Here is a 22,314-nt window from a genome sequence, read left to right as displayed (position 1 = left end):
GGTTCATTGATTATGAGGTTGGTTGATATTCTTACTGAATCCACGGTTTAAAAAACTATTTTTTACATGATCTAAGGCCCGGGAGTTGAGCATGCAAACAGATGCGCACGCACAAGGACACGAGCACAAACACATGTTAGATGAGACAGAACACAGCCAATGAGCTTGGGGAACGTGACGTCACTTCCCAGGGTACTCATGGTGCCAACGACGCCACAACAATGGCACCACTTTTCTTACTGCAGCCAGCGGGCATTTCCTAAGGAGGAATTTCCTCTTCCCCGTGGATGCCAACATATGGGAATTGGCCATGCACTATCCTTTCAAAGGCTGAACATCAAGCAAGGAAGCAGTTCATATCATTTTTAAAGTCTTAGGTCGGACTCCTCAACCACGAACGGAATTGAACCAATGACCACCCAGAATCAGAGCAGACGCTAGAACCACAACCCCACCGAGTGTTTGGTAAATAAAAGATTGGTAAATCGTTAAATCGTCAGACTCAGTAGGATAATGGCTGGAGCGTCCGCTGCGAGTCTGGCAGGCCTGCGGTTCAATCCTCAGCAGTGTCATATCAAAGACTTTAAAAGGCTATGTGCTGCTTCCTTGCTTGACATTCACCATTTAAAAAGAATCGGACAAGGCCAAACAACCATAGGTTGGCAACCATTATGCAGGTTTCATGTGTCTAATGGCCTCCACCTGCATTGGAGTTCCTTGGGAGGGAACTCATATTATATAATTATATTAACCTTTATACTTTTATAAAGAGGAAGAAGATGGAGGAGGGTGGGGTGGAGTGCGAATATGTGAACTCACCTCTGAAATTAAATTAAATTAATAAAAATAATTAAAAATGAAATAGCATAGACTGGTCCTAATAAAGCAACCAGACTGAGTCAAACAACCTTGTCAGTGTGCCCCAGGCAAGCACCACCTGACTTTCTTGATAACACGTTGGTTTTCAAGTTTGTCTGCCACCGGATGCGAAACCGGGAGAAGCCACATCTCATCGAGGTCTTATCGCCTTTCCATACCAGCATGTGGAACGGGTACGTTGGGTGCACAGGCGCTCTCACAGTCCGTGGCCATGCAGCCAAGAAGGCTAACACATCATAGACAGCCAATTGACTGCGAGTGTAACCCAAGCCTGGCAACGCACACTACACTAAGTGCTTGCTCACTTAGCTGGCGGGTGCCAGCCGAGCACGTTTACAGAGTGTTGAGTGCATAGAGGCAGGCCCCTAACTCCAGCTGCGGAGCCTCCAACAAGGCAACCCCACAAGCGACGAGCAAACAGATGGGACAATTATTCTGGCTAAATTTTTTCTTAAAACAATTACTTTGCAATTTGCATCGAGTTTGAGGATGCCCGAGACTACATTTCCTGAAAAACGTGCAAACTGACTGGACAAAACTTTTACCGCTTGCAAATTCCAGGCCAAACACATTGATCTGAGACTAAAAAACAGAAACTGCAATCATATTTCCAGGAGACCATCGTGATGTTGCATCATTCATATATTTGAATAAAGGTTACGAAGGGCGAGGCAAGCATCCCCCAGCAAAATCTGAGATTAATCTAATATTGTCATCTAATTGGCTTCTGCGCTTTGGGTTGAGCTGGCGTTCCGAATCATCGTCAAGCTGTCCGATTGTTGAGTAGATAGTGGTTCAATGACGCCTGATGAAGGCCAATGCTGCAGTCGAAACCGAGCTAAGCTTGTAAAAGAGACAGAAAAACATAAATCAAGCACTCCTCAAAGAAGTTTTTAAGGAATGAATGATCATGCCACTAAAAGAAGGCCTAAACCAAAAAAAAAACAAAAAAAAAAACTTGTGCTATCTCACCAAAGAAAAGTTTTCATGATGTATGAGTCCTTGGCTAGCAATGTAACACACTGTGCAGCAGACAGGCTGTCAAGCGCCTAACGGGCAGATAGCCAGGTGAAGATCACTGAGCCTCTGGATTTTATTTGGTGCCAAGGTTGAGGAATTTCTTATCTGTCGATTTACGGACCAACAACTTTCTTTGGCTGAATCAGCCTGAATAACTCAGATCCTTCCAATCAGTGCGTGTGTGGTCTAGCTAGCCCTTTATCGCTCGCCGCCTTTTCTCCGTCGCAAACTACGTTTCATTTTGATTACTTGTGAAAAAGCACGTACAATTTATTATTTCTCATTTATAGCAATCAGTGTGCAGCGTTCATTCGGCATCAAATTACACGTTTGCAGGAAAGAATTGAGGAAACTTGAGGAAAATTGAGGAAACTTGCCAGAAAAGGCCGTCTATTTATGACGTTCGCCCGGTGGGGGAAAGATCAGTTATGGAAATTAAAAAATGAGAAAAGGAAGATTGGGCAGGATGACAAGGTTTTTTGAGATGAAAGGAGAATGTGAGAGGAGTGGGGACAGACGAATACGGGGATGGATGGTAAGCGCCATTGGGACGGGACATACAGGGTGTGAGGGGAGGGAGGAAGGGAGAAGGGGATGTTAGGAGGGTGGAGGTCGAAAATTCCACCATATTTAAGACGTATGTAATAAATAATTGCCATTTAATGAAGCCTCCTCACAAACTCAGCCTTGTTTGGCACTTCTCAGGAACTGAGCTGTCCGAGCGGAGAGGGAGTATGGAAATGACGAGGTAACATATATTTATATTTTGTGGAGCAGTGAAACAAAATGAGTGAAGTTTCCCATAGAAAGGCAAAGCATTCTTCAGTAAACCATGGTTCCTACATATTCCATTTACCCACATCTTAGTAATTGAAGTTTTAAACATTCAGAAGAAGAAAGACTTTTTTGTTTGTTTGTTTGTTTTATATGCAGAGCTGAGGCTCATGGAGGAGCAAGCGCATAGAACGGATCAGGATGCAAAGTAACAAAATTAACAGTAGGTGGAGAGGGAGAAACACACAACAGCGGGGTTAGGGGACAAAAATAGCAGGAGACTTCGTTCATCAGATCAACAAGAACCCTTTTCCCCTCTGATGAAGGAATAACGTTCGAAACTTTAGCCGATTGTCACCTCATATGACCGGAACACAGGACGTATGGAGTTTTCATTGAAAATTTATTGTTTTTTTTGTCCTCCAATGCAGACAGACATTGTCTTCACAAAAACGAGTCTTCCATTGTCTAGAATGGCAAAGAAAAACAAAGTTTTGGGCTTGTGGGGTCGGCCAAGAGGAATGTTGGGCCCAAGTCTTTCAGGAACAAGATAAGGGATGTCTGGAGGAATGAGAACTAGGGGAAGACACAGAGGGTGGACAAGATGGACACAGAAGAAAACTCTCAGGAAGGAAAAGAGGAAGGTTAGGAAGAGGTGAGCTTGGGAGGGTTGACGAGGGTAGAAAAGATAATGGTTTTGGACGGGGGTTTATCTGAGATTGTGTTGTTCAGCTTTCTTGAAAACCTGGAGGGAAGGATGAGATCGAAGAGAATGTGGAAGTTGGTTCCACAGGTGGGAGAAAAGAGGAACGAATGAGTGGAGGTGAGCAGTGATTCTTGATTTTGTAAGTTTCACTAGAGAGGGGTGTGACTTGTTTTTAAACGTTTTTTAATTCTTTCTTTAAAATCTTGTTTCATTCAAAAAAAGAGGAAATGGGAGCAGAGGGGTGGTGGAGGAGAAGGGTGGGAGCACGGAGACTTGAAATGGCAGCCAATTTATTGATCGCGACCTTGTGCAGGGCAAGGTTTTTACCTTTCACTTGAAATCACTCAATCTCTCAACAAAAATGAGGATGACAAATCTCCTCATTTACTTCAGTGGTCATCCTCGGGCAGTGGTCGGTGCTTGGAGCTTAATGACTTTATGATTACCCAAAACTTGTCGAAAAGAGAACATATCTCTGAGACTTGGTCTTAAATGCAACTTCAGAACATACTGTAGTGCAAAGCCTATGGTCATCAGATGCCAATTTCCTTTCTTTGCCAAGTTGGTCGAGAGGAATGCTTCAGTAGTAAAAGCGGAAGAGTAAATAAAAACTTAAATGACACTTTGGGGAATATTTGATTGCCCCGCTGAGTACGGGGAGAAAAGCGATGTCATAAAGATGACGTCACTGGTTCCCAGAGTGCTCCATAAAGTGACGTCACTCTCCCCAATCTCAGCCACTGTGTTTGTGTGAAAGTCAAGTCCGGTGTTGTCTCGTGCTCGTGATTTGTGTCGCAGCTCCCCCAAGAGCCTTTGAGCATGTACAAAAAAGAGGAATGGCAAAGTCTGAATGATATAAAGAAGACAGAATGCAGTTCCACCACAATCTTCTGGAATATAGCTGAGATTCTGTGAATTGATTAAACGTTTGTTTTGTTTTATCTTACCAGATGGGCTCTCTTGTTGAAGGTTCGGAATTCTTAATGCTTTGTGATATTGTCAGTCTGCCATAGCAGTGATTTACCAGGAATATTCCAAACAAGAAAAGTTAGTCAAATCCTAGTTTGACCATTGGGGAGAATTTGGAAGTGGTCCAGAGGCTTACCTACTTTGCTTTATCAAGGTTTCAATTTCCACTAAAAAGATGTTTTGAGTAGGCTGTTTTTATAACGTAGATCAGGTTATGGCAACAAACGAATTATCTAAGTCTCACAATGTTTAAGACAAGAAAATCCCAGCAGTATGACAAAACATTTCAGGTAATCCATAATCGTTTTTCCCTAAGTTGCTTTCTGAGCAAACGTTAAGTCGTGAGTTTTGTCTGCGAATATCAATCTTGAACAGAGAATTTAAAAAAATGTTTTCTCGATCTGCCTGCGACATCACCCCAGAATGTTACAAATGAGCTGCTGAGCCATTTGAGGGTCCCAAGAGGACTCGTCATGATGGCCTTTCTCAACAAGTAGGAGCACCAATAGCAATTTGTTATATTGTCATTTCCCTCTTGTACAGTAAGCATATTGTTATGTCTGGGGGTAAAGCAATATCTAGAGCCAGGTAGATCTGTACAGGTAGGTATTGGACTGTCGCGATAGGGAATCTACCTGTAATAAGTTCTTCATGTTTAGGCGTTTGTCGGGATAAGATGCATGATTGTGGATCTACCAAGAGATTCGAGTGTTAAGTAGTTAGGGATTAAAGATAACGCCCCTGTGAGTCCAACCTGGTCATCAAACCTTTGTCCATTATGGCACTGCAAAAAACATAAGCATTAGTTAGGACCTTTAGCACAACACTAAATGACGCCCTTCCCCCTGACATGACTTAGGAAGAAATCAGGCTGGAACACCGCCACAATTGGCCGCCACCATTTACACCTCCGAAAGGCCTACCAACCTGGCATAGCACGTGCTATGAAGAAGGAGCAGGAGTGGAGAGAGCGGCAGTGACGCAGAGGGCATGACCCGGACGAGCCGGCGAGTCGTGGGAGGCTCTGATTGGCAGAGCAGTGCGCCAATGTGACGTCATCGGCCAGGGATATTATCGAGGGTCGGACGCCATTTTGGGCAGAACAGTTGAGATGAGACGGCAGTCAAGTTGAGTTGAGAAGAGTTCTGCAGTTGAGTGCAGTTTGGAGGTGTGCTGAACCAAGTCAAGAGTTGGGATGAGCCAGGAGTAGAGAGTTCAGCACGAGCTGAGTGAGCATCGGACGCCTTTGCTGGCAGTTGGATCATGAGTTCGAGTTGAGCGCAGAGAGCCCAAGCAGTGCGCAGTTCGAGTGCAGAGCCAGAGTCCGTTTTGAGCAGTTGGGTTTGAGACGCGTCAGGACGTTGGTCCGAGTCGACCTCGTGTGGAGCCGCTAGCCTGCGTGGGACGCGTGGCGCTTGGAGTGAGGCCTTGTGGGACTTGGAGCGAGGGACCTCGTGGTGTGCGATCGGGCCGGAAGGAGCGGTGTTGGACGGCAGCCACCAAGACGACTAAGACAAGATAAGCCCGAGCTCCGCGTACACTGTACACGACGTGACGTGTTATTTTCTTTAATTCATCTCCCTCGTGTCGTGTTTGATATCTGTTGTGTGTGGGATCCCAATTTAGCTACCTTATTTTATTACCGGTGCGTACTTTTTCACTGTCTTTCCTTTTCCCGAATAAATCCTTGTATTATTTTGCATCCCCATTCAAACCTGTGCCCGCTTCAGTTAATTTCCTTCTAGGACCGGAGCTACGCCGGCGTGCTGCAGTTAAGTGCTTTTGCCGCAGCCTCCATTTCCCTTCTTCCTCCCGCGCGGCCATAGCCGAATCCGTGTTTGGATAGTTGCCTCCGAATAAGACCGTTTAAGCTATCCGCAACTTTGATGTTAATCGGAGTTGCACGACAATATACAGACTTGGCATTTAATATGGGATATTTTTTTTTGCTTGACTTGGGTTTACTTTCTTTACTCAGTATATCAATCTGGTGAGTTTCTTTTACACTTTGGTGATTTATTTGTTAAAAGAACCATGTCACTGATTGTCTGTCGCAGCAAGAAGTCAACAACAGGGTTATATCACAGGTGGCGTAGCAAAATGTAAGGACAGGTACATTTGATGATTGGCTTCACAGTCGGATATACAAGGGTTGTTGCGTTGTGTATTCGTGGAAAACAACTGCTGCACATCTCCAAAAGTTATTGTCGCTTCCTCTGGAGATGGTCCATCAACTCGACAATGCTGTTTGTCATGGAGTGGTGGCTTTACGAAATTCCGGCATGAAACAGCATGCTATTGTTCGGCAGTGTGGCATCACTCAAGGTCAGGTGTCAAAGATCCTGAAAGAAAATGCTCAGAGGGGTGTCCCTACTCCAATACCGAGGCCAGGACGTCCCCGCAGAACCACAAGTAGGGATGATCGCCAGCTGCACCGGTTAGTCCGCAATGGCCGTACCAAGTCAGCTAATCGGCTTAGGGCTGAGTGGCAGCAACTGACAAATGTGCCTGTATCCAGAAGGCTAGTCAACCAACGACTGGTTCAAGCAGGCTATCGTGCCAGATGTCCCCTGAGAAAGCCATGCCTGACCAAACAACACCGCCAGCGCCAATTGCATTGGGCCAGAGAGCACCGTCAATGGCAGCCAGGACACTGGAATCACGTGATCTTCAGTGACGAGTCTAGATTTCTGGTCTATTGTCAAGATGGCCGCGTCCGAATGCGCAGACAAGTGCATGAAGCCTACAACAAAGATTGTTTAGTGCCAAGAGTCCAAGCTGGAGGTGGTGGGGTGACCGTTTGGGCTGCTTTTCATGCAGGGGGCAAAACTGACCTGGTTTTTCTGAATGGAAACCTGAACCAGTTCAAGTACAGGGCCATTCTGGAAGAAACATTGCTTCCATTTGCTCGTGCAGCCTTTCGAGGAAACTTTGTCTTCCAAGATGACAATGCACGGCCTCATCGTGCTCGCATGATCCAAAACTTTCTTGCTGACCGTGGTGTAGAGCATATGGAGTGGCCTGCCATGTCCCCGGATATGAATCTGATAGAGAACTTGTGGGCAGAATTAACGCGTCAAATCGACCACTTGGACCAGCAGCCGACCTCTGTGCGTGAATTGCAGCAGGCTATTGTCACTGCATGGCAAGCGATTCCTGTCCAAACCTTGGCAAATCTCGTGAACAGCATGCCTCAACGTGTACGTGCTCTCCTGAATGCTCGTGGGGGTTACACGAAGTACTGAACTGTAATTTTACTGTCCGTAATCCCAGTCATAATTTAACTTTTGTAAAAAATTTTTGGCTAATGTGCAAAATAAAGAGATACTTCTGGAAAACGTACATCAATTTAACACAGTACTGTCCATGAATTGAGTTCGATATCAGTTTACATCACTTTCAAGGATCAATTTATTTTTTCGAAATGTCAAATGTGGTTTTTGTTTCTTTTAAAGGTGACATTAACAAAATCTAGAATAATTTCAACATAATTCCAATGAACTTTTGGTTCTAAGACATCTGGAAAAGTAAGTTCACCCCAACAAAAAAAATATTCCATATTAAATGCCAAGTCTGTATAAGCAGAGGTGCCCTCCCCTTGTGCGGAAGGACTTCAAGTCTTAGAAAAAGAGGGCGATACGAAGATGAGTCGTAATACTGGCTACCACCAGGTGGTACTATACGATATGCATTTACATAGAGAATTGGGGTCTTCCCCCCATCCTGAAGGTTTGAAAATATTTTCTTGCATCTCCAATTGCCAAGAGGATTCCAACGGTATACAATATGTTGGGGTTATGACCGATGGGGCGGATTCAGTCAATGGACAGACAGAAAATACAACGATATATATATATATATATATATATATATATATATATGTATATATATATATATATATATATATATATATATATATATATATATATATTTGCAAGAGTAACCGGCATTGCCGGGGGCAGGTGGAGGGGGAGGCAGGAGAGGGAGGAGTGAGGAAGGAATTGGGGGAGTGGAAGGGGGAGGCGGAGTGGAAAGAGGAGTGGAAGGGGGAGGGGGAGTGGAAAGGGGAAGGGGAGGGGAGGAGAACACCTCACCACAACAACAACGATGTACTCGTTCCATTCTGGAACCACTCGTTCCAGAATGGCAATGATTGGTGGTTCGGTGTCCCCACCCCGTTTTTAGCCGCGTCGCAGACGCTGGTCATAGAGTGCACTCTGCTGTTGTTGTTGTTTTTCTTGTTCTTCTTCTTCTTCTTGTTCTTGCAGAGAAGACAAAACCTCAAAGCTCCACCCATTCTGGCAACCATAGCTCCACCCATTCTGGGAGAGCCTTCATATAAACAAATATCCACCATTTTATTAACTCGCATAGCTTTGAGGCCTGTTTTGTAGGCCCGTGGTGTCTTCCTCTCTCACACAGTTTTATTTCAAATCAAATTCGATATATCATTTCATTTTTCACAGTCGCTAACATAGTTTTAGACTCGGTTGAAAAAAAACGGTAAGAAAATCCGATGAAAGTTGCCTTTTATAGAACGAAATGAATTCTCAAAGGCCTGTAACTTCAAGTCCATTGAGATATATTTTTTTTAAATTGCGGCATGGTCAGTCATACACCGCCCGAAATAACAGATGGGAAAATGCCGAGATATATTAAAAATTCGTCCATTTGATGACAATCGTCACGATGAAATATTTAATTTATACGTCGTCACAATAATGTGGAGAGAGGAGCATAGCTTCGTTCACGTGTCGCCACACACGGGAAATTGCCGAGATTTTTTTTTTTTTAATCGCGGCATGGTCAGTCATACACCGCCTGAAATAACAGACGGGAAAATGCCGAGATATATAAAAAATTCGTCGCCACACACGGGAAATTGCCGAGATATATTTTCACTTTGCACAAAAATAACATCAAGTAATCGAATCAATAGGAATGTCCTGTGCCTATAACATCGACGTTATAGGCACAGCTGCATCTAGGCATTGTGTAACATCGACGCAGCTTTTGTTTTAATTAAAACTTTTTGTACTTGTTCCCTTATACAAGGGAGGGTACACAGTTGTTTTTCTTTACTCTTGAGAAAGGTCAGTGGATGCACATTTATCCGTGTTACTGATCGAAACGTCGAGCAGTTGTTTGTTTGCTCATTAAAGGTTGGAGACCTAAAAATGGATTCATTTGATTTTAAATCCCAACCGCAAGTCATTACTTTATTTATATATACTAGCGTGACTCGGCACGCTCCGCGCGCCTCACCACACGTCGTTTCAGAGGGGTAGGCATCTTTGACCATTTCGGGGTGTCTTTTGGGTCTTCATGGTGTTTTGGGTCTCAGGTCCATTTGGGTCTTCAGGGTCTTTTGGATCCTCTGGGCCTTTAAGGGTATTTTGGGTCTTTGAGGTGTTTTGGGGTCTTCAGGGTATTTTGGGTCTTTGGTGTCTTTGGAGGCTTTTGGGTCTTATGGGTTATTTGGGTCTTTGGTGTCTTCAGAGGCTTTTGGATCTTAAGGGTCTTCGGTGTCTTCTGGGTCTTTGGGGTATTTTTGGTCTTCGGGGTGCGTAGGGTCTTCGGGGTGCTTAGGGTTTTCGGGGTGCTTTGGGTCTTCGGGGTGCTTTGGGTCTTCGGGGTGCTTTGGGTCTTCGGGGTGCTTTGGGTCTTCGGGGTGCTTTGGGTCTTCGGGGTGCTTTGGGTCTTCGGGGTGCTTTGGGTCTCCGGGGTGTTTTGGGTCTCCGGGGTGTTTTGGGTCTCCGGGGTGTTTTGGGTCTCCGGGGTGTTTTGGGTCTCCGGGGTGTTTTGGGTCTCCGGGGTGTTTTGGGTCTCCGGGGTGTTTTGGGTCTCCGGGGTGTTTTGGGTCTTCGGGGTGTTTTGGGTCTTCGGGGTGTTTTGGGTCTTCGGGGTGTTTTGGGTCTTCGGGGTGTTTTGGGTCTTCGGGGTGTTTTGGGTCTTCGGGGTGTTTTGGGTCTTCGGGGTGTTTTGGGTCTTCGGGGTGTTTTGGGTCTTCGGGGTGTTTTGGGTCTCCGGGGTGTTTTGGGTCTCCGGGGTGTTTTGGGTCTCCGGGGTGTTTTGGGTCTCCGGGGTGTTTTGGGTCTCCGGGGTGTTTTGGGTCTCCGGGGTGTTTTGGGTCTCCGGGGTGTTTTGGGTCTCCGGGGTGTTTTGGGTCTCCGGGGTGTTTTGGGTCTCCGGGGTGTTTTGGGTCTTCGGGGTGTTTTGGATCTTCGGGGTGTTTTGGGTCTTCGGGGTGTTTTGGGTCTTCGGGGTGTTTTGGGTCTTCGGGGTGTTTTGGGTCTTCGGGGTGTTTTGGGTCTTCGGGGTGTTTTGGGTCTTCGGGGTGTTTTGGGTCTTCGGGGTGTTTTGGGTCTTCGGGGTGTTTTGGGTCTTCGGGGTGTTTTGGGTCTTTGGGATGTTTTGGGTCTTCGGGGTGTTTTGGATCATTGGGGTCTTTTGGGTTTTTGGGCATTCAGGGTCTTTTTGAGCCTCAGGGCTTTGAAGGGTATTTTGGGTCTTTGGGGTGTTTTGGGTCTCCGGGGTGTTTTGGGTCTCCGGGGTGTTTTGGGTCTCCGGGGTGTTTTGGGTCTCCGGGGTGTTTTGGGTCTCCGGGGTGTTTTGGGTCTCCGGGGTGTTTTGGGTCTTCGGGGTGTTTTGGGTCTTCGGGGTGTTTTGGGTCTTCGGGGTGTTTTGGGTCTTCGGGGTGTTTTGGGTCTTCGGGGTGTTTTGGGTCTTCGGGGTGTTTTGGGTCTTCGGGGTGTTTTGGGTCTTTGGGGTGTTTTGGGTCTTCGGGGTGTTTTGGATCGTTGGGGTCTTTTGGGTTTTTGGGCATTCAGGGTCTTTTTGAGCCTCAGGGCTTTGAAGGGTATTTTGGGTCTTTGGGGTGTTTTGGGTCTTTGGGGTCATTGGGGGTCTTCAGGGTATTTTGGGTCTTCAGGGGTCTTAGTGGTCTGAAGGGTCTTGGTGGAATTAAAGGGTCGTCAAAGGTCTGAAGGGTCTCAGCAGTTTTAACGCAATTAAGAGGGTTAATTAAGAGGGTTGAAATTTATTTGAAGAAGAAGAAGACGTTTTCGTCGCATATAAACATACAAACATACATAGCGAACCATATACGTTTGCTCTATTATAATAAGATATATATCTGTGCAGTGTCTGTCTCCTCACTGAACTACTCCTTCAAACTTTTGTGACATCGTACCAAACGTCTGGTATGCACCTATCTCTCCCGTGGGTATGTCCTGAGGTTATTATTTTTGAAATTGTTTGAAACAAATTCAACTTAAATCTTCAACTTCAATTGTTTATAAAATGTAAATTTTTGTATTATGTTTGTATTATGATTGGTGTAAACCATGACAAAACAGCAACTCAGGTACAGTCATCAATCTATATATCCACATATCTGGGTAGTGTCTGTCTCGTCACTGAACTACTCCCTCAAACTTTTGTTTCCGTGGCGGTGAAGTCTTTTTAATAACGTGGCTCTGATGATGTTTTGAATTACATGGTGCTGAGGTGTTTCGAATTACTTGGTGGTGAGGTGTTTTTAATTACTTGGTGGTGAGGTGTTTTTAATTACTTGGTGGTGAGGTGTTTTTAATTACTTGGTGATGAGGTGTTTTTAATTACTTGGTGGTGAGGTGTTTTTAATTACTTGGTGATGAGGTGTTTTTAATTACGTGGTGGTGAGGTGTTTTGAATTATGTGGTGGTGAGGTGTTTTTAATTACATGGTGCTGAGGTGTTTCGAATTACTTGGTGGTGAGGTGTTTTTAATTACTTGGTGGTGAGGTGTTTTTAATTACTTGGTGATGAGGTGTTTTTAATTACGTGGTGGTGAGGTGTTTTGAATTATGTGGTGGTGAGGTGTTTTTAATTACATGGTGGTGAGGTGTTTTTGGAAGAAGTTTCGGGAACTGAGTGGCGTGCTGACGAGGAGGGGAGTGTCGTGGTTTTTTTTTTTTTTTTTTTTTTTTTTGTATACAAGGTCGAGGCTCGTGCAAGAGCGAACATTAATCACACAGAAAGACAAACCGACACATAAAACATATAACATAGGGAGCGGTAGACAAGATGGGGAGAGAGGGGGAAGGACACAAACACAACATTTGAGAGCAGGGACCGAGAGACATGGAGACATCGAGAGATCTGAGAGAGGGCGAGGGCTTTGAGGGGGGGGGCGTGGGAAGGGGGCGGTGGGAGAGGTATAAAACATATGGACACTGCCAGGACTTCCAGGAAAGAAGTTGGAATTTCAAACAAGGTGGATCTGGGGTGAATTAGCGGGGGTAGAAAAGATCAAGGTTTTGGATGGGGGAAGATAAGAGATGGTGGTGAACAGCTGTTTTAAAGACCTGGAGGGAGGAGTGGGATTGAAGGGAGTGAGGGAGTTTGTTCCAGAGGCGGGAGAAAAGAGGAATGAAAGAGTGAAGGTGAGCAGAGAGCCGAGATTTCGGCAGTTTAACCATCAGAGGGTTGCTGGCAGATCTTGTGCGACCTGTAGGAATATTTGGGGGACAGAGCACAGAGAGAGCTGGGGGTACAAGGCCAGAGAGGAGTCGGTAGAAGACAGAAAGACCACCTACCTGCCTGTGGTGAGTGAGTGAAAGGCCCTCAGAGATAGCTTCATCGCGGGAGATTCCAATAATTCTGAAAGCTTTGGTTTCAACAGCGTGAAGCCGAGCTAGGTGTGAGGCAGGAGCACCGGCCCATAGGGGAGAACAGTATTCCATTGAGCTGCGGATGAAAGCCTTGTATGTGGTGAGGAGCTCAGGTGTGCCGAGGAAGGACTTCGCACGACGGAGGATGCCCAGTCGGCGACTGGCTTTGGAGGCCAGCTTGGAAATGTGGTTTTCCCAAGAAAGATCATGGCAGATAGTGAGACCCAAAATCTTGAGCGACAGAACTTCTTGGAGAGGATTGTTGAGAAAGTAGATGGGAGGGTTGTCCAGTCGATCTTTTCGGAGAGACATAGTAAGAGTGTGAGATTTGTCAGGATTGAAAGACATGTTCCACTTGTTTGACCAGTCTGTGATTTTGTCCAGGTCTTCAGAGAGTGAGGAGGCAGCAGACTGCCGATCTGAGGGAAGAGGTATGGAGCGGCAGAGAGTGGAGTCATCAGCAAAGAGATAGAGAGGATTTTCGAGAGAGTCAGAGAGATCATTGATGAAGACCAGAAAAAGCACGGGGCCCAGAACACTGCCTTGGGGAACTCCAGCCTGAACAGGAAGAGGAGATGAGAGAAACCCATTCAGGGCCACACGTTGACGACGACTAGAGAGGAAGTCCGCCAGCCATGCGTTGAAGCTGAAGGGAAAGGTGTATGCTGCATGTGTGAGAAGTGTTATGATTTATGGGAGCGAGACATGGGTAATGAACGTAGAGCAGCAACGAAGGCTGGAAAGGGTGGAAATGCAAATGGTTCGATGGATGTGCGGAGTATCGTTGAGAGAGAGGAAGACAAATGATGAATTGCGAAAGATGTTGGGAATAGAGCCTGTGGTTGATGCTGTGAAGAGGAACAGGTTGAGATGGTTTGGTCATGTGTTGAAGAAGGATGAAAGTGACTGGTTGAGAAAAGTAATGGAAATGAATGTAGAAGGAAGCAGAGGACGGGGAAGACCGAGAAAGACTTGGCTAAAGATGGTCGAAGAAGAAATGCGAGCAAGGGGGTTAACAAGGGGAGATGCAGAAAATAGGGCAAAATGGAGAACATTGTCATGGGGACCGCAAGGCTAACCCCCGCTCTTGCAGGGAAAATAGCCTTAAAATGCCTGTTGTTGATGTTGTTGTTGTGGTGAGGTGTTTTCAATTACGTGGTGGTGAGGTATTTTTAATTACGTGGTGGTGAGGTGTTTTTAATTACGTGGTGGTGAGGTGTAATCATCCCAAACTTCCAGTCTGCACCTACCCCTCCTGTATGTATTTTGTGCTGAGGGGCTGTGCATCCCATCTTATTTTTCAACCGAAATTGCTTATAAAAATGTAATATCACAAACACTAAAATAAATTTGTGCAAAATAATTGTTTGTATTATGATTATTATTTTATTTTTTTTGTGTACAAGATCGAGGCTCGTGAAAGAGCTAACATTCATCACACAAAAAGTCAAACCGACACACAAAATACAAAATAAGGGGAGCGGTAGACAAGATGGGGAGAGAGGGGGAAGAACAGACACAAGCACAACATTTGAGAGCAGGGACATCGAGAGAACCGTGGGAGGGAGAGGGCTTGGGGGGAGGTGGGAGAGGTATAAACCATATGGACACTGCAAGGACTTCCAGGAAAGAAGTTGGAATTTCAAAAGAGTGTATCTGGGGTGAAAATTAGCAGGGGTAGAAAAGATCAAGGTTTTGGATGGGGGAAGATAAGAGATGGTGGTGAACAGCTGTTTTAAAGACCTGGAGGGAGGAGTGGGATTGAAGGGAGTTGGGGGAGTTTGTTCCAGAGGCGGGAGAAAAGGGGAATGAAAGAGTGAAGGTGAGCAGAGAGCCTAGATTTTGGCAGTTTAACCATAAGAGGGTTGCTGGCAACAGATTGGTGTCAATCATGACAACACAGCAACTCAGGTGGTGATTTCAAATCGGCAGTCTGCAGCCTCCTCATTCTCTGCAGACCTGGACAAAATCACAGACTGGTCAAACAAGTGGAACATGTCTTTCAATCCTGACAAATGTCTCACTCTTACTATGTCTCTCCGAAAAGACCGACTGGAAAACCCTCCCATCCACTTTCTGAACAATCTTTCTTGCCTGGGAAAAACCACATTTCAAATCTGGCCTCCAAAGCCAGTCGCGGACTGGGCATCCTCCGTCGTGTGAAGTCCTTCCTTGGCACACCTGAGCACCTCACCACTTACAAGGCTTTCATCTGCAGCTCAATAGAATACTGCTGTCCCCTCTGGGCTGGTGCTCCTGCCTCACACCAAGCTCGTCTTCATACTGTTGAAACCAAAGCTTTCAGACTCATTGTAATATCCCGCGATGAAGCTGATTCTGAGGGTCTCTCACTCACCACAGGCAGGTGGGTGGTCTTTCTGTCTTCTACCGACTCCTATCTGGCCTTGCTCCCCCAGCTCTATCCCCCAAATATTCCTACAATGGCACAATATCTGCCAGCAACCCTCTTCTGGTGAAATTGCCCAAATCAAGACTCTCTCTCTCCCCATCTTGTCTCGTGCTCCCTTTCTTGTATGTTTTGTGTCCGTTTTTTTTTTGTGATTGATGTTAGCTCTTGCACGAGCCTCAATGTTGTATACAAAAAAAAAAAAAAGGTACAGTCATTATCCTCAGCTAAAATAAGCCTGTTCCTCTGTAACGACGCGTGACGAGGCGAGCCAAGCCCCTTTATATATATATATATATATATATATATATATATAATGACTCGTTGTCGTTTTAAAACATCATGTTTGTTGTGTTGGAGGAAGCACAGGTACATGGCAAACATTCATTTGTGAGGACCTTACCTGACTGAAATGGCTTTGGTGTAGTTCCGAGAGACAGGGCACGATCCAGGTGCATTGGAAGAGATGAGGGAGAAGCACGTGGACGAGGTCTTTTTTTGAAGAGATTCAAAGAGGACCGTGCCAGCAGGAACGGAGGAGGAGGAAATGGCGATAGTGACAGGAAGTCCATGGCAGGCTGGGAAGTGTCATAGGATGATGCATCTGCAGCAGGAGCTCTCAATCTGTATTGATGTACAAACAGAGAAACCTACGATTACTTACATATTATAAAACAAGGAAGTGCTTCTTTTTTTAAAAAATATGGTTTAGGTACATGGTTTTTGAATCAGGTACATGGTTTACTCACCAAAGACCTGATCAAATATACATTTGTGACCCTTGCTTTTACAAGGCCATGGTAAAGTAAAGATAATACTGATGATGTACACATCCTATTTAGGAAGTCTTTGTTGGATCGACTCTGCACCTGAGGATCACCTGGCTCCAGAATCAGTACCAGTCACAAAAAACCCCATGACCTGGACAGGATAGGATGGTACTACCTTCCACAGCAGGTGGCTAGAATAACTTCAGAGCACCCACACAACGTTGGTAACAATGAGATTACCTCGTGATAAGAACGTGTGCAAAATAGGACCATCCAACGAACAACCCTCAACATGGCGAGCAACATTAATGACAACTATAGCACCCTTAAAGTAGTATATGGTATGGTTTCTGAGCAGCAGCCCCAATGCTTATCCCCCAAGACTCTGCAATCGCACTTTCAATAGGTGCTTGTTGCATGCAACTGTTTGCCACACAATCAGTTAATTGCCTTCTTGTCCTCCGTCTCAATAGTCTTCCTGAACTAAGATTTTACACAATGAGCTGGTGGACATGAGAATTACAGCACATACCTAGGCTATGGATTCAGTGGCAAGTTTAAATGACTGGGGTTTATTTAGATTCACAACAAATCAAGAAACACAAGCGGGTCAAAAAACATTCCACCACCTGCAATGGATTCTGGGTAAATTTGAGGTGGGGAAATTTAAAGAAAGCCTCAAGTCCAATGGTGCAAATCTGTAAATAGATTATATATTTACATCGGAGGTGGCTTTTGAATGGAGTCATGAAATTGCAGCAAAATTAAACAAGAGAAGCATGGCATTGTCAAACTTCCACACCTCCTCTCCCCTCTCACTTTTTTTTCTCCTGCCCCTTCACATGCCCCTTTTTACTCCCTCCTCCATCTCCTGCACCCGCTCATATCCAAAAGAAGGCCTCCCAGCCTGAGCCTTTGCCATGCGGGGAGCTGATGGGGCTGCCGATGCCGGGGCTTTCATGTGGAATCGTGTTCCTCTCTGCAGCTCCTTTCAAAGTCCCAGGCAGCTCCCACGCTGCCTTGCACCCCAACCTCCCCCTCGCCGAACCATCGCACCCTTCGACCCCCACCGTCTTCTTCGTATCCCCTCCCCTACAACCGGGCCTCGGGCTTCGCCGTTTGAAGTCAAAGCATGGGGCTGGGTGAACATCGCCGCTTGGAAGTGCTTAAAAAGGTAACCTCACATCTGTCCGATAATCTGAGGGAAAAGAATGAGAGATTCAAAAAGAAAAACGTAAAAGAGATGCTGATTTACAACTGTGGTCAGTTCCATCCACAAAACTAGAGATTAAAGCTCCCTTACAATGCAAGCGCCTTTTTGGGTCGCTTTTGTTTCTTCTTCTCCTTTCTGGTTCTGAAGGAAAAACCGAAAAAGACAAACCCGAAAGCACAAGATTGAAACCAAGTCCTTCAGTGACGACCAGACAATTATGTTACACTGTACTTAATATCATTGTACTCAACAAATTAAGGCTTGCAGGGACAAATTTGATCAGAGAGGCAAAAGATAAAATAAAACGGTTCTGTCTTGGAGAAGCTTTTCATCCCGTCATGGACCGACCGTGATGAAAAGATGATGATGATACCGAGAAAGATACAACAAGTTTGTGGTGAATGTGGCTCCTGTTCAACCACTGCGGTCAATTGGAGTCAGTGGGAGGGGCATTGTGGTTGAGCATCTCAAATCCTTCCTTCATGGTCATTCACTTAAATCATAAAGAGGTATTGAGAATGAATTGGTACATTGAATAGCATGAATAGATTTGGAATTTCCAAAACAAACCAAATGCATTTCATATCGAGGAGCTCTTCCACAAACCATCCTTGCAAAAACAACACAGTCCATGACCAACACCACTTATAGAGGAGGACAAAATCAACAGGAACTCACATGAATTCTTAGTTGTGGCTGTATGTCACATCATCGGACAAGCACGACCAAAAGGGGTATTTAGAACGATGCATAGCAAGTGCGATTTACCTTGGAAGTGGTGCAAGTAATAAATACCCCTCAACAAAAATCAAGGGCCGCCTTTGTCTGACAACAGACCAAAATAGGCTGGTTAAGGTTAGTTTAATTGTAGAGAAGGAAATTCCCCAAAGTGGGGTGACATTGAAGAGACATGAAGAAAAATTCAACAAAAGATAGACCAACCCCGTCCCCAACCCTGCCCCACAAACTTCTAAACCAGCATCATAAGAGCTAGTGCCAAAGATGAGATGACGACGCTCTGATATCAAATATTTATTAACTGAAGACAAGTTTTATATATGTGTGTGAGTGTGTGTGTGTGTGTATAAATATAATTATATAAAATATAATTGATAGACGTACTCATGGTTCAACTCACTGTACGTAATTAATAGACATACTCATGTGGGTTGACTGAGGCATCACATCGCCGATGATTCACCGTCCACTCCATGTTTTTTCCGTTTTATATACAGTATATATCTATATATATACAGACTTGACATTTAATATGGAATATTTTTTTTGTGGGGGTGAACTTACTTTTCAAGATGACTTAGAACCAAAAGTTCATTGGAATTATATTGAAATTACTCTAGATTTTGTTAATGTGACCTTTAAAAGAAACAAAAACCACATTTGACATTTCAAAGCAAATAAATTGATCCTTGAAAGTGATGTAAACTGATATCGAACTCAATTCACGGACAGTACTGTGTTAAACTTCTGTGCGTTTTCCAGAAGTATCTCTTTATTTTGCACATTAGCCAAAATTTTTTTTAACAAAAACAAAAGTTAAATTACGACTGGGATTACGGACAGTAAAATTACAGTTCAGTACTTCCTGTAACCCCCACGAGCATTCAGGAGAGCACGTACACGTTGAGGCATGCTGTTCACGAGATTTGCCAAGGTTTGGATAGGAATCGCTTGCCATGCAGTTACAATAGCCTGCTGCAATTCACGCACAGAGGCAGGCTGCTGGTCCAAGTTGTCGATTTGACGAGTTAATTCTGCCCACAAGTTCTCTATCGGATTCATATCCGGGGCCATGGCAGGCCACTCCATATGCTATACACCACGGTCAGCAAGAAAGTGTTGGATCATGCGAGCACGATGAGGCCGTGCATTGTCATCTTGGAAGACAAAGTTTCCTCGAAAGGCTGCACGAACAAATGGAAGCAATGTTTCTTCCAGAATGGCCCTGTGCTTGAACTGGTTCAGGTTTCCATTCAGAACAACCAGGTCAGTTTTGCCCCCTGCATGAAAAGCAGCCCAACCGATCACCCCACCACCTCCAGCTTGGACTCTTGGCACTATACAATCTTCGTTGTAGGCTTCATGCACTTGTCTGCGCACTCGGATGCGGCCATCTTGACGATAGACCAGAAATCTAGACTTGTCACTGAAGATCACGTGATTCCAGTGTCCTGGCTGCCATTGACGGTGCTCTCTGGCCCACTGCAATCGGCGCTAGCGGTGTTGTCTGGTCAGACGTGGCTTTCTCAGGGGACGCCTGGCACGATAGCCTGCTTGAACCAGTCGTTGGTTGACTAGCCTTCTGGATACAGGCACACTTGTCAGTTGCTGCCACTCAGCCCTAAGCCGATTAGCTGACTTGGTACGGCCATTGCGGACTAACCGGTGCAGCTGGCGATCATCCCTCCTTGTGTATCTGCGGGGACGTCCTGGCCTCGGTATTGGAGTAGGGACACCCCTCTGAGCATTTCGTTTCAGTATCTTTGACACCTGACCTTGAGTGATGCCATACTGCCCAGCAATAGCACGCTGTTTCATGCCGGAATTTCGTAAAGCCACCACTAAATGACAAACAGCATTGTCGAGTTGACGGACCATCTCCAGGGGAAGCGGCAATACCTTTTGTAGATGTGCAGCAGTTGTTTTCCACTAATACAGAACGCAACAACCCTTATATACCCGATTGTGAAGCCACTCGTCAAATGTACCTGTCCGTACATTTTTTCACGCCACCTGTGATATAATCCTGTTATTGACTTCTTGCTGCGACAGACAATCAGTGACATGGTTCTTTTAACAAATAAATCACCGAAGCATAAAATAAACTCACGAGATCGATATACCGAGTTCAGAAAGTAAGCCCAAGTCAAGAAAAAAAAATTATTCCATATTAAATGCCAAGTCTGTACATATATATATATATATATCTATTGTTGCGGTTCTACGCCGCCCTACTTCCCCTTACAAAAGGGGGGATTAATCCCCTTGTTCTTGCTGGGCCTGGCGGAACCGAGACTTGCAACGTCCCTTCCGGACGAACGCGGAGTAGGGTCTCGGGACCACTTCTTGCTCGTACCTAATTCCCCGCGCTGCCCTGGAAGCGAGGAAACAAGCCTCGCACGAACCACGTGTGGTTTGTGTACGCCGAGCAGATTGAGTACCACGTGGTCCGTGCAGTCTTAATTAGTTAGTGGAACCCGATTTGAGCGATCCTATTCGTGCCACGCTTAGCCAATCGAAGAAACCACCGAAACGATTGAATGGAAGAAAGGAAGAACACTGGTTTTAATTATTCCCACACGTATGTACAATGATCGGGGACGCAGAGACACAGAGCAGCCTTAGACAATCGTAACTTAAATCCCAGACAACGGGCCCGTCTCACACTCACACAGGGAATTGCAGATGGGTAGATGTTCCCCCAACGCGTCGACGTGGTCGTCCAGAGACGGCCTCCGTCCGGCTCTCCACGGCCCCAGCACGTCCCGCGAAGATGGTAGCAAGCGATGGCAGGAACCCGTAGTGCGTCTCCCGAACAAGGCAGATAATCAGGTGGAACGGCAAAGGGCGGAACTTTCAGCGCGGCTGGTGATTACTCAGCCGTTTTCCTCACTCGCGCATCTTAAATGCACTGTATATCGGTTCATGCGCATCTGACTGCGCCCGCGTGTCTGTACTGCTCGCTGACGCTGCCAACTCCTCTTCTTCGATCCTCTGAGCTGGTTAGTGCGCACGAGTTCTTTAGCGCTCGCCCTTGTCCTTTGACGCTCTCCACTTGCGAGTCCTTTCAGGCAGCAGTCCTTTTGAGGGCTTTTCCAACGCGAGTCCTTTAGTTCATCGACTTTCCCACGCTAGTCCTTAAGTTCATCAACTGCCGCGAGTCCTCTTTCCGGTTGCGTGCGCGCCAGTCCTTTCGAGGGCTTTGCGCAGCGGTTTTATAGCTATGCCCCCCGAACCTTCTGGATCCCTCTCGAACCCTCTCACCACGCCCTGTGATGCCACGACGCCGCCACCACCTCTGAGCTCTGATTGGTGGCTCGTGCTTACCGTCAGCGCTTCTGTCGCTCCGCCTCGGTCTTCCTGACCTTCCTGGCCTGCTTCGTGTTAACTCGCCCAAAATGAACCAACGTTAGCGCAAAAGGGCATGAGGCTACAGACGCTGGATTGTCGGTGACAGTAGGGCCTATTCTCTTGGCTCTACTCAACGCAGAACTAACAATGGAAAAGGACTACGCTTACAAATACTAAGACATAACTATACTATCGCGAGGCTACATGTTGCTTGTGTGACTAACTACGAGGGGCAAATTTTAACCTTCATTAAACTCACTGTACAAACTCAAAACCGCAACACTGCCCTCCTCCCTCGTCAGACTCGTCCCCGAGTCGAACCTACAAAAACTGGAACGACCGGTTTTGAGAAAGATCTGGGACTAACTTTTAATTACGTGTGACATACAGATGTGGTTCCCCTTAACATTTATTCTAACCCGTGTGTGCGACAGTTTTAAAACACTAAATATGTCCCACCTACTGCGTTGAGTAGCTAACGAACAGACTCACGCCCACAATTAACCGAATTGCGGGATTGTTTTCAAACTAAACATAAAGCCGGTGGGCAGCATTTTTATATACAAGCACAAAACCTAACCATATTTACAACTCTATGACCCAGGACCTGTCCTTTTTGGAAAGAAGATTGGAAGGGAGAGAAAGCACATCAAAGCACAAATACACATTCAAAAATCACATTTCATTTGCAGGTGTCTGGCATCTTCTATCTTCGGTGTGCACATATCGAACCGGCAAGCCCCCGGACCGGCATACAGGCCATTGCTGCTCTTCGGGGCTTAATAAACTTACACTCTGCTCGGGCCTAGCACACAAAAAAAAAAAAAAATGCAC

At 45.7% G+C, this 22,314-nt stretch overlaps 1 protein-coding gene across 1 annotated transcript in view; it reads right to left on the bottom strand.

Moving 5' to 3' along the window:
• TMEM201 (transmembrane protein 201) overlaps positions 1-22,314 on the bottom strand; it is a 244,291-nt gene that overhangs the window by 82,444 nt on the left and 139,533 nt on the right. The window contains exon 8 of the mRNA XM_068112233.2: positions 15,812-16,032. Within this exon, the coding sequence (XP_067968334.2) occupies positions 15,812-16,032 (221 nt within the window). The remainder of the gene's footprint in view (positions 1-15,811; positions 16,033-22,314) is intronic.

Source organism: Myxine glutinosa, chromosome 4, assembly GCF_964187855.1.
Source record: "Myxine glutinosa chromosome 4, kmMyxGlut1.1, whole genome shotgun sequence".
NCBI classification, from domain to species: domain Eukaryota; kingdom Metazoa; phylum Chordata; class Myxini; order Myxiniformes; family Myxinidae; genus Myxine; species Myxine glutinosa.
The sequence above is the reverse complement of the archived record's forward strand: the minus strand, read 5'-3'. Positions and strand labels throughout refer to the sequence as shown.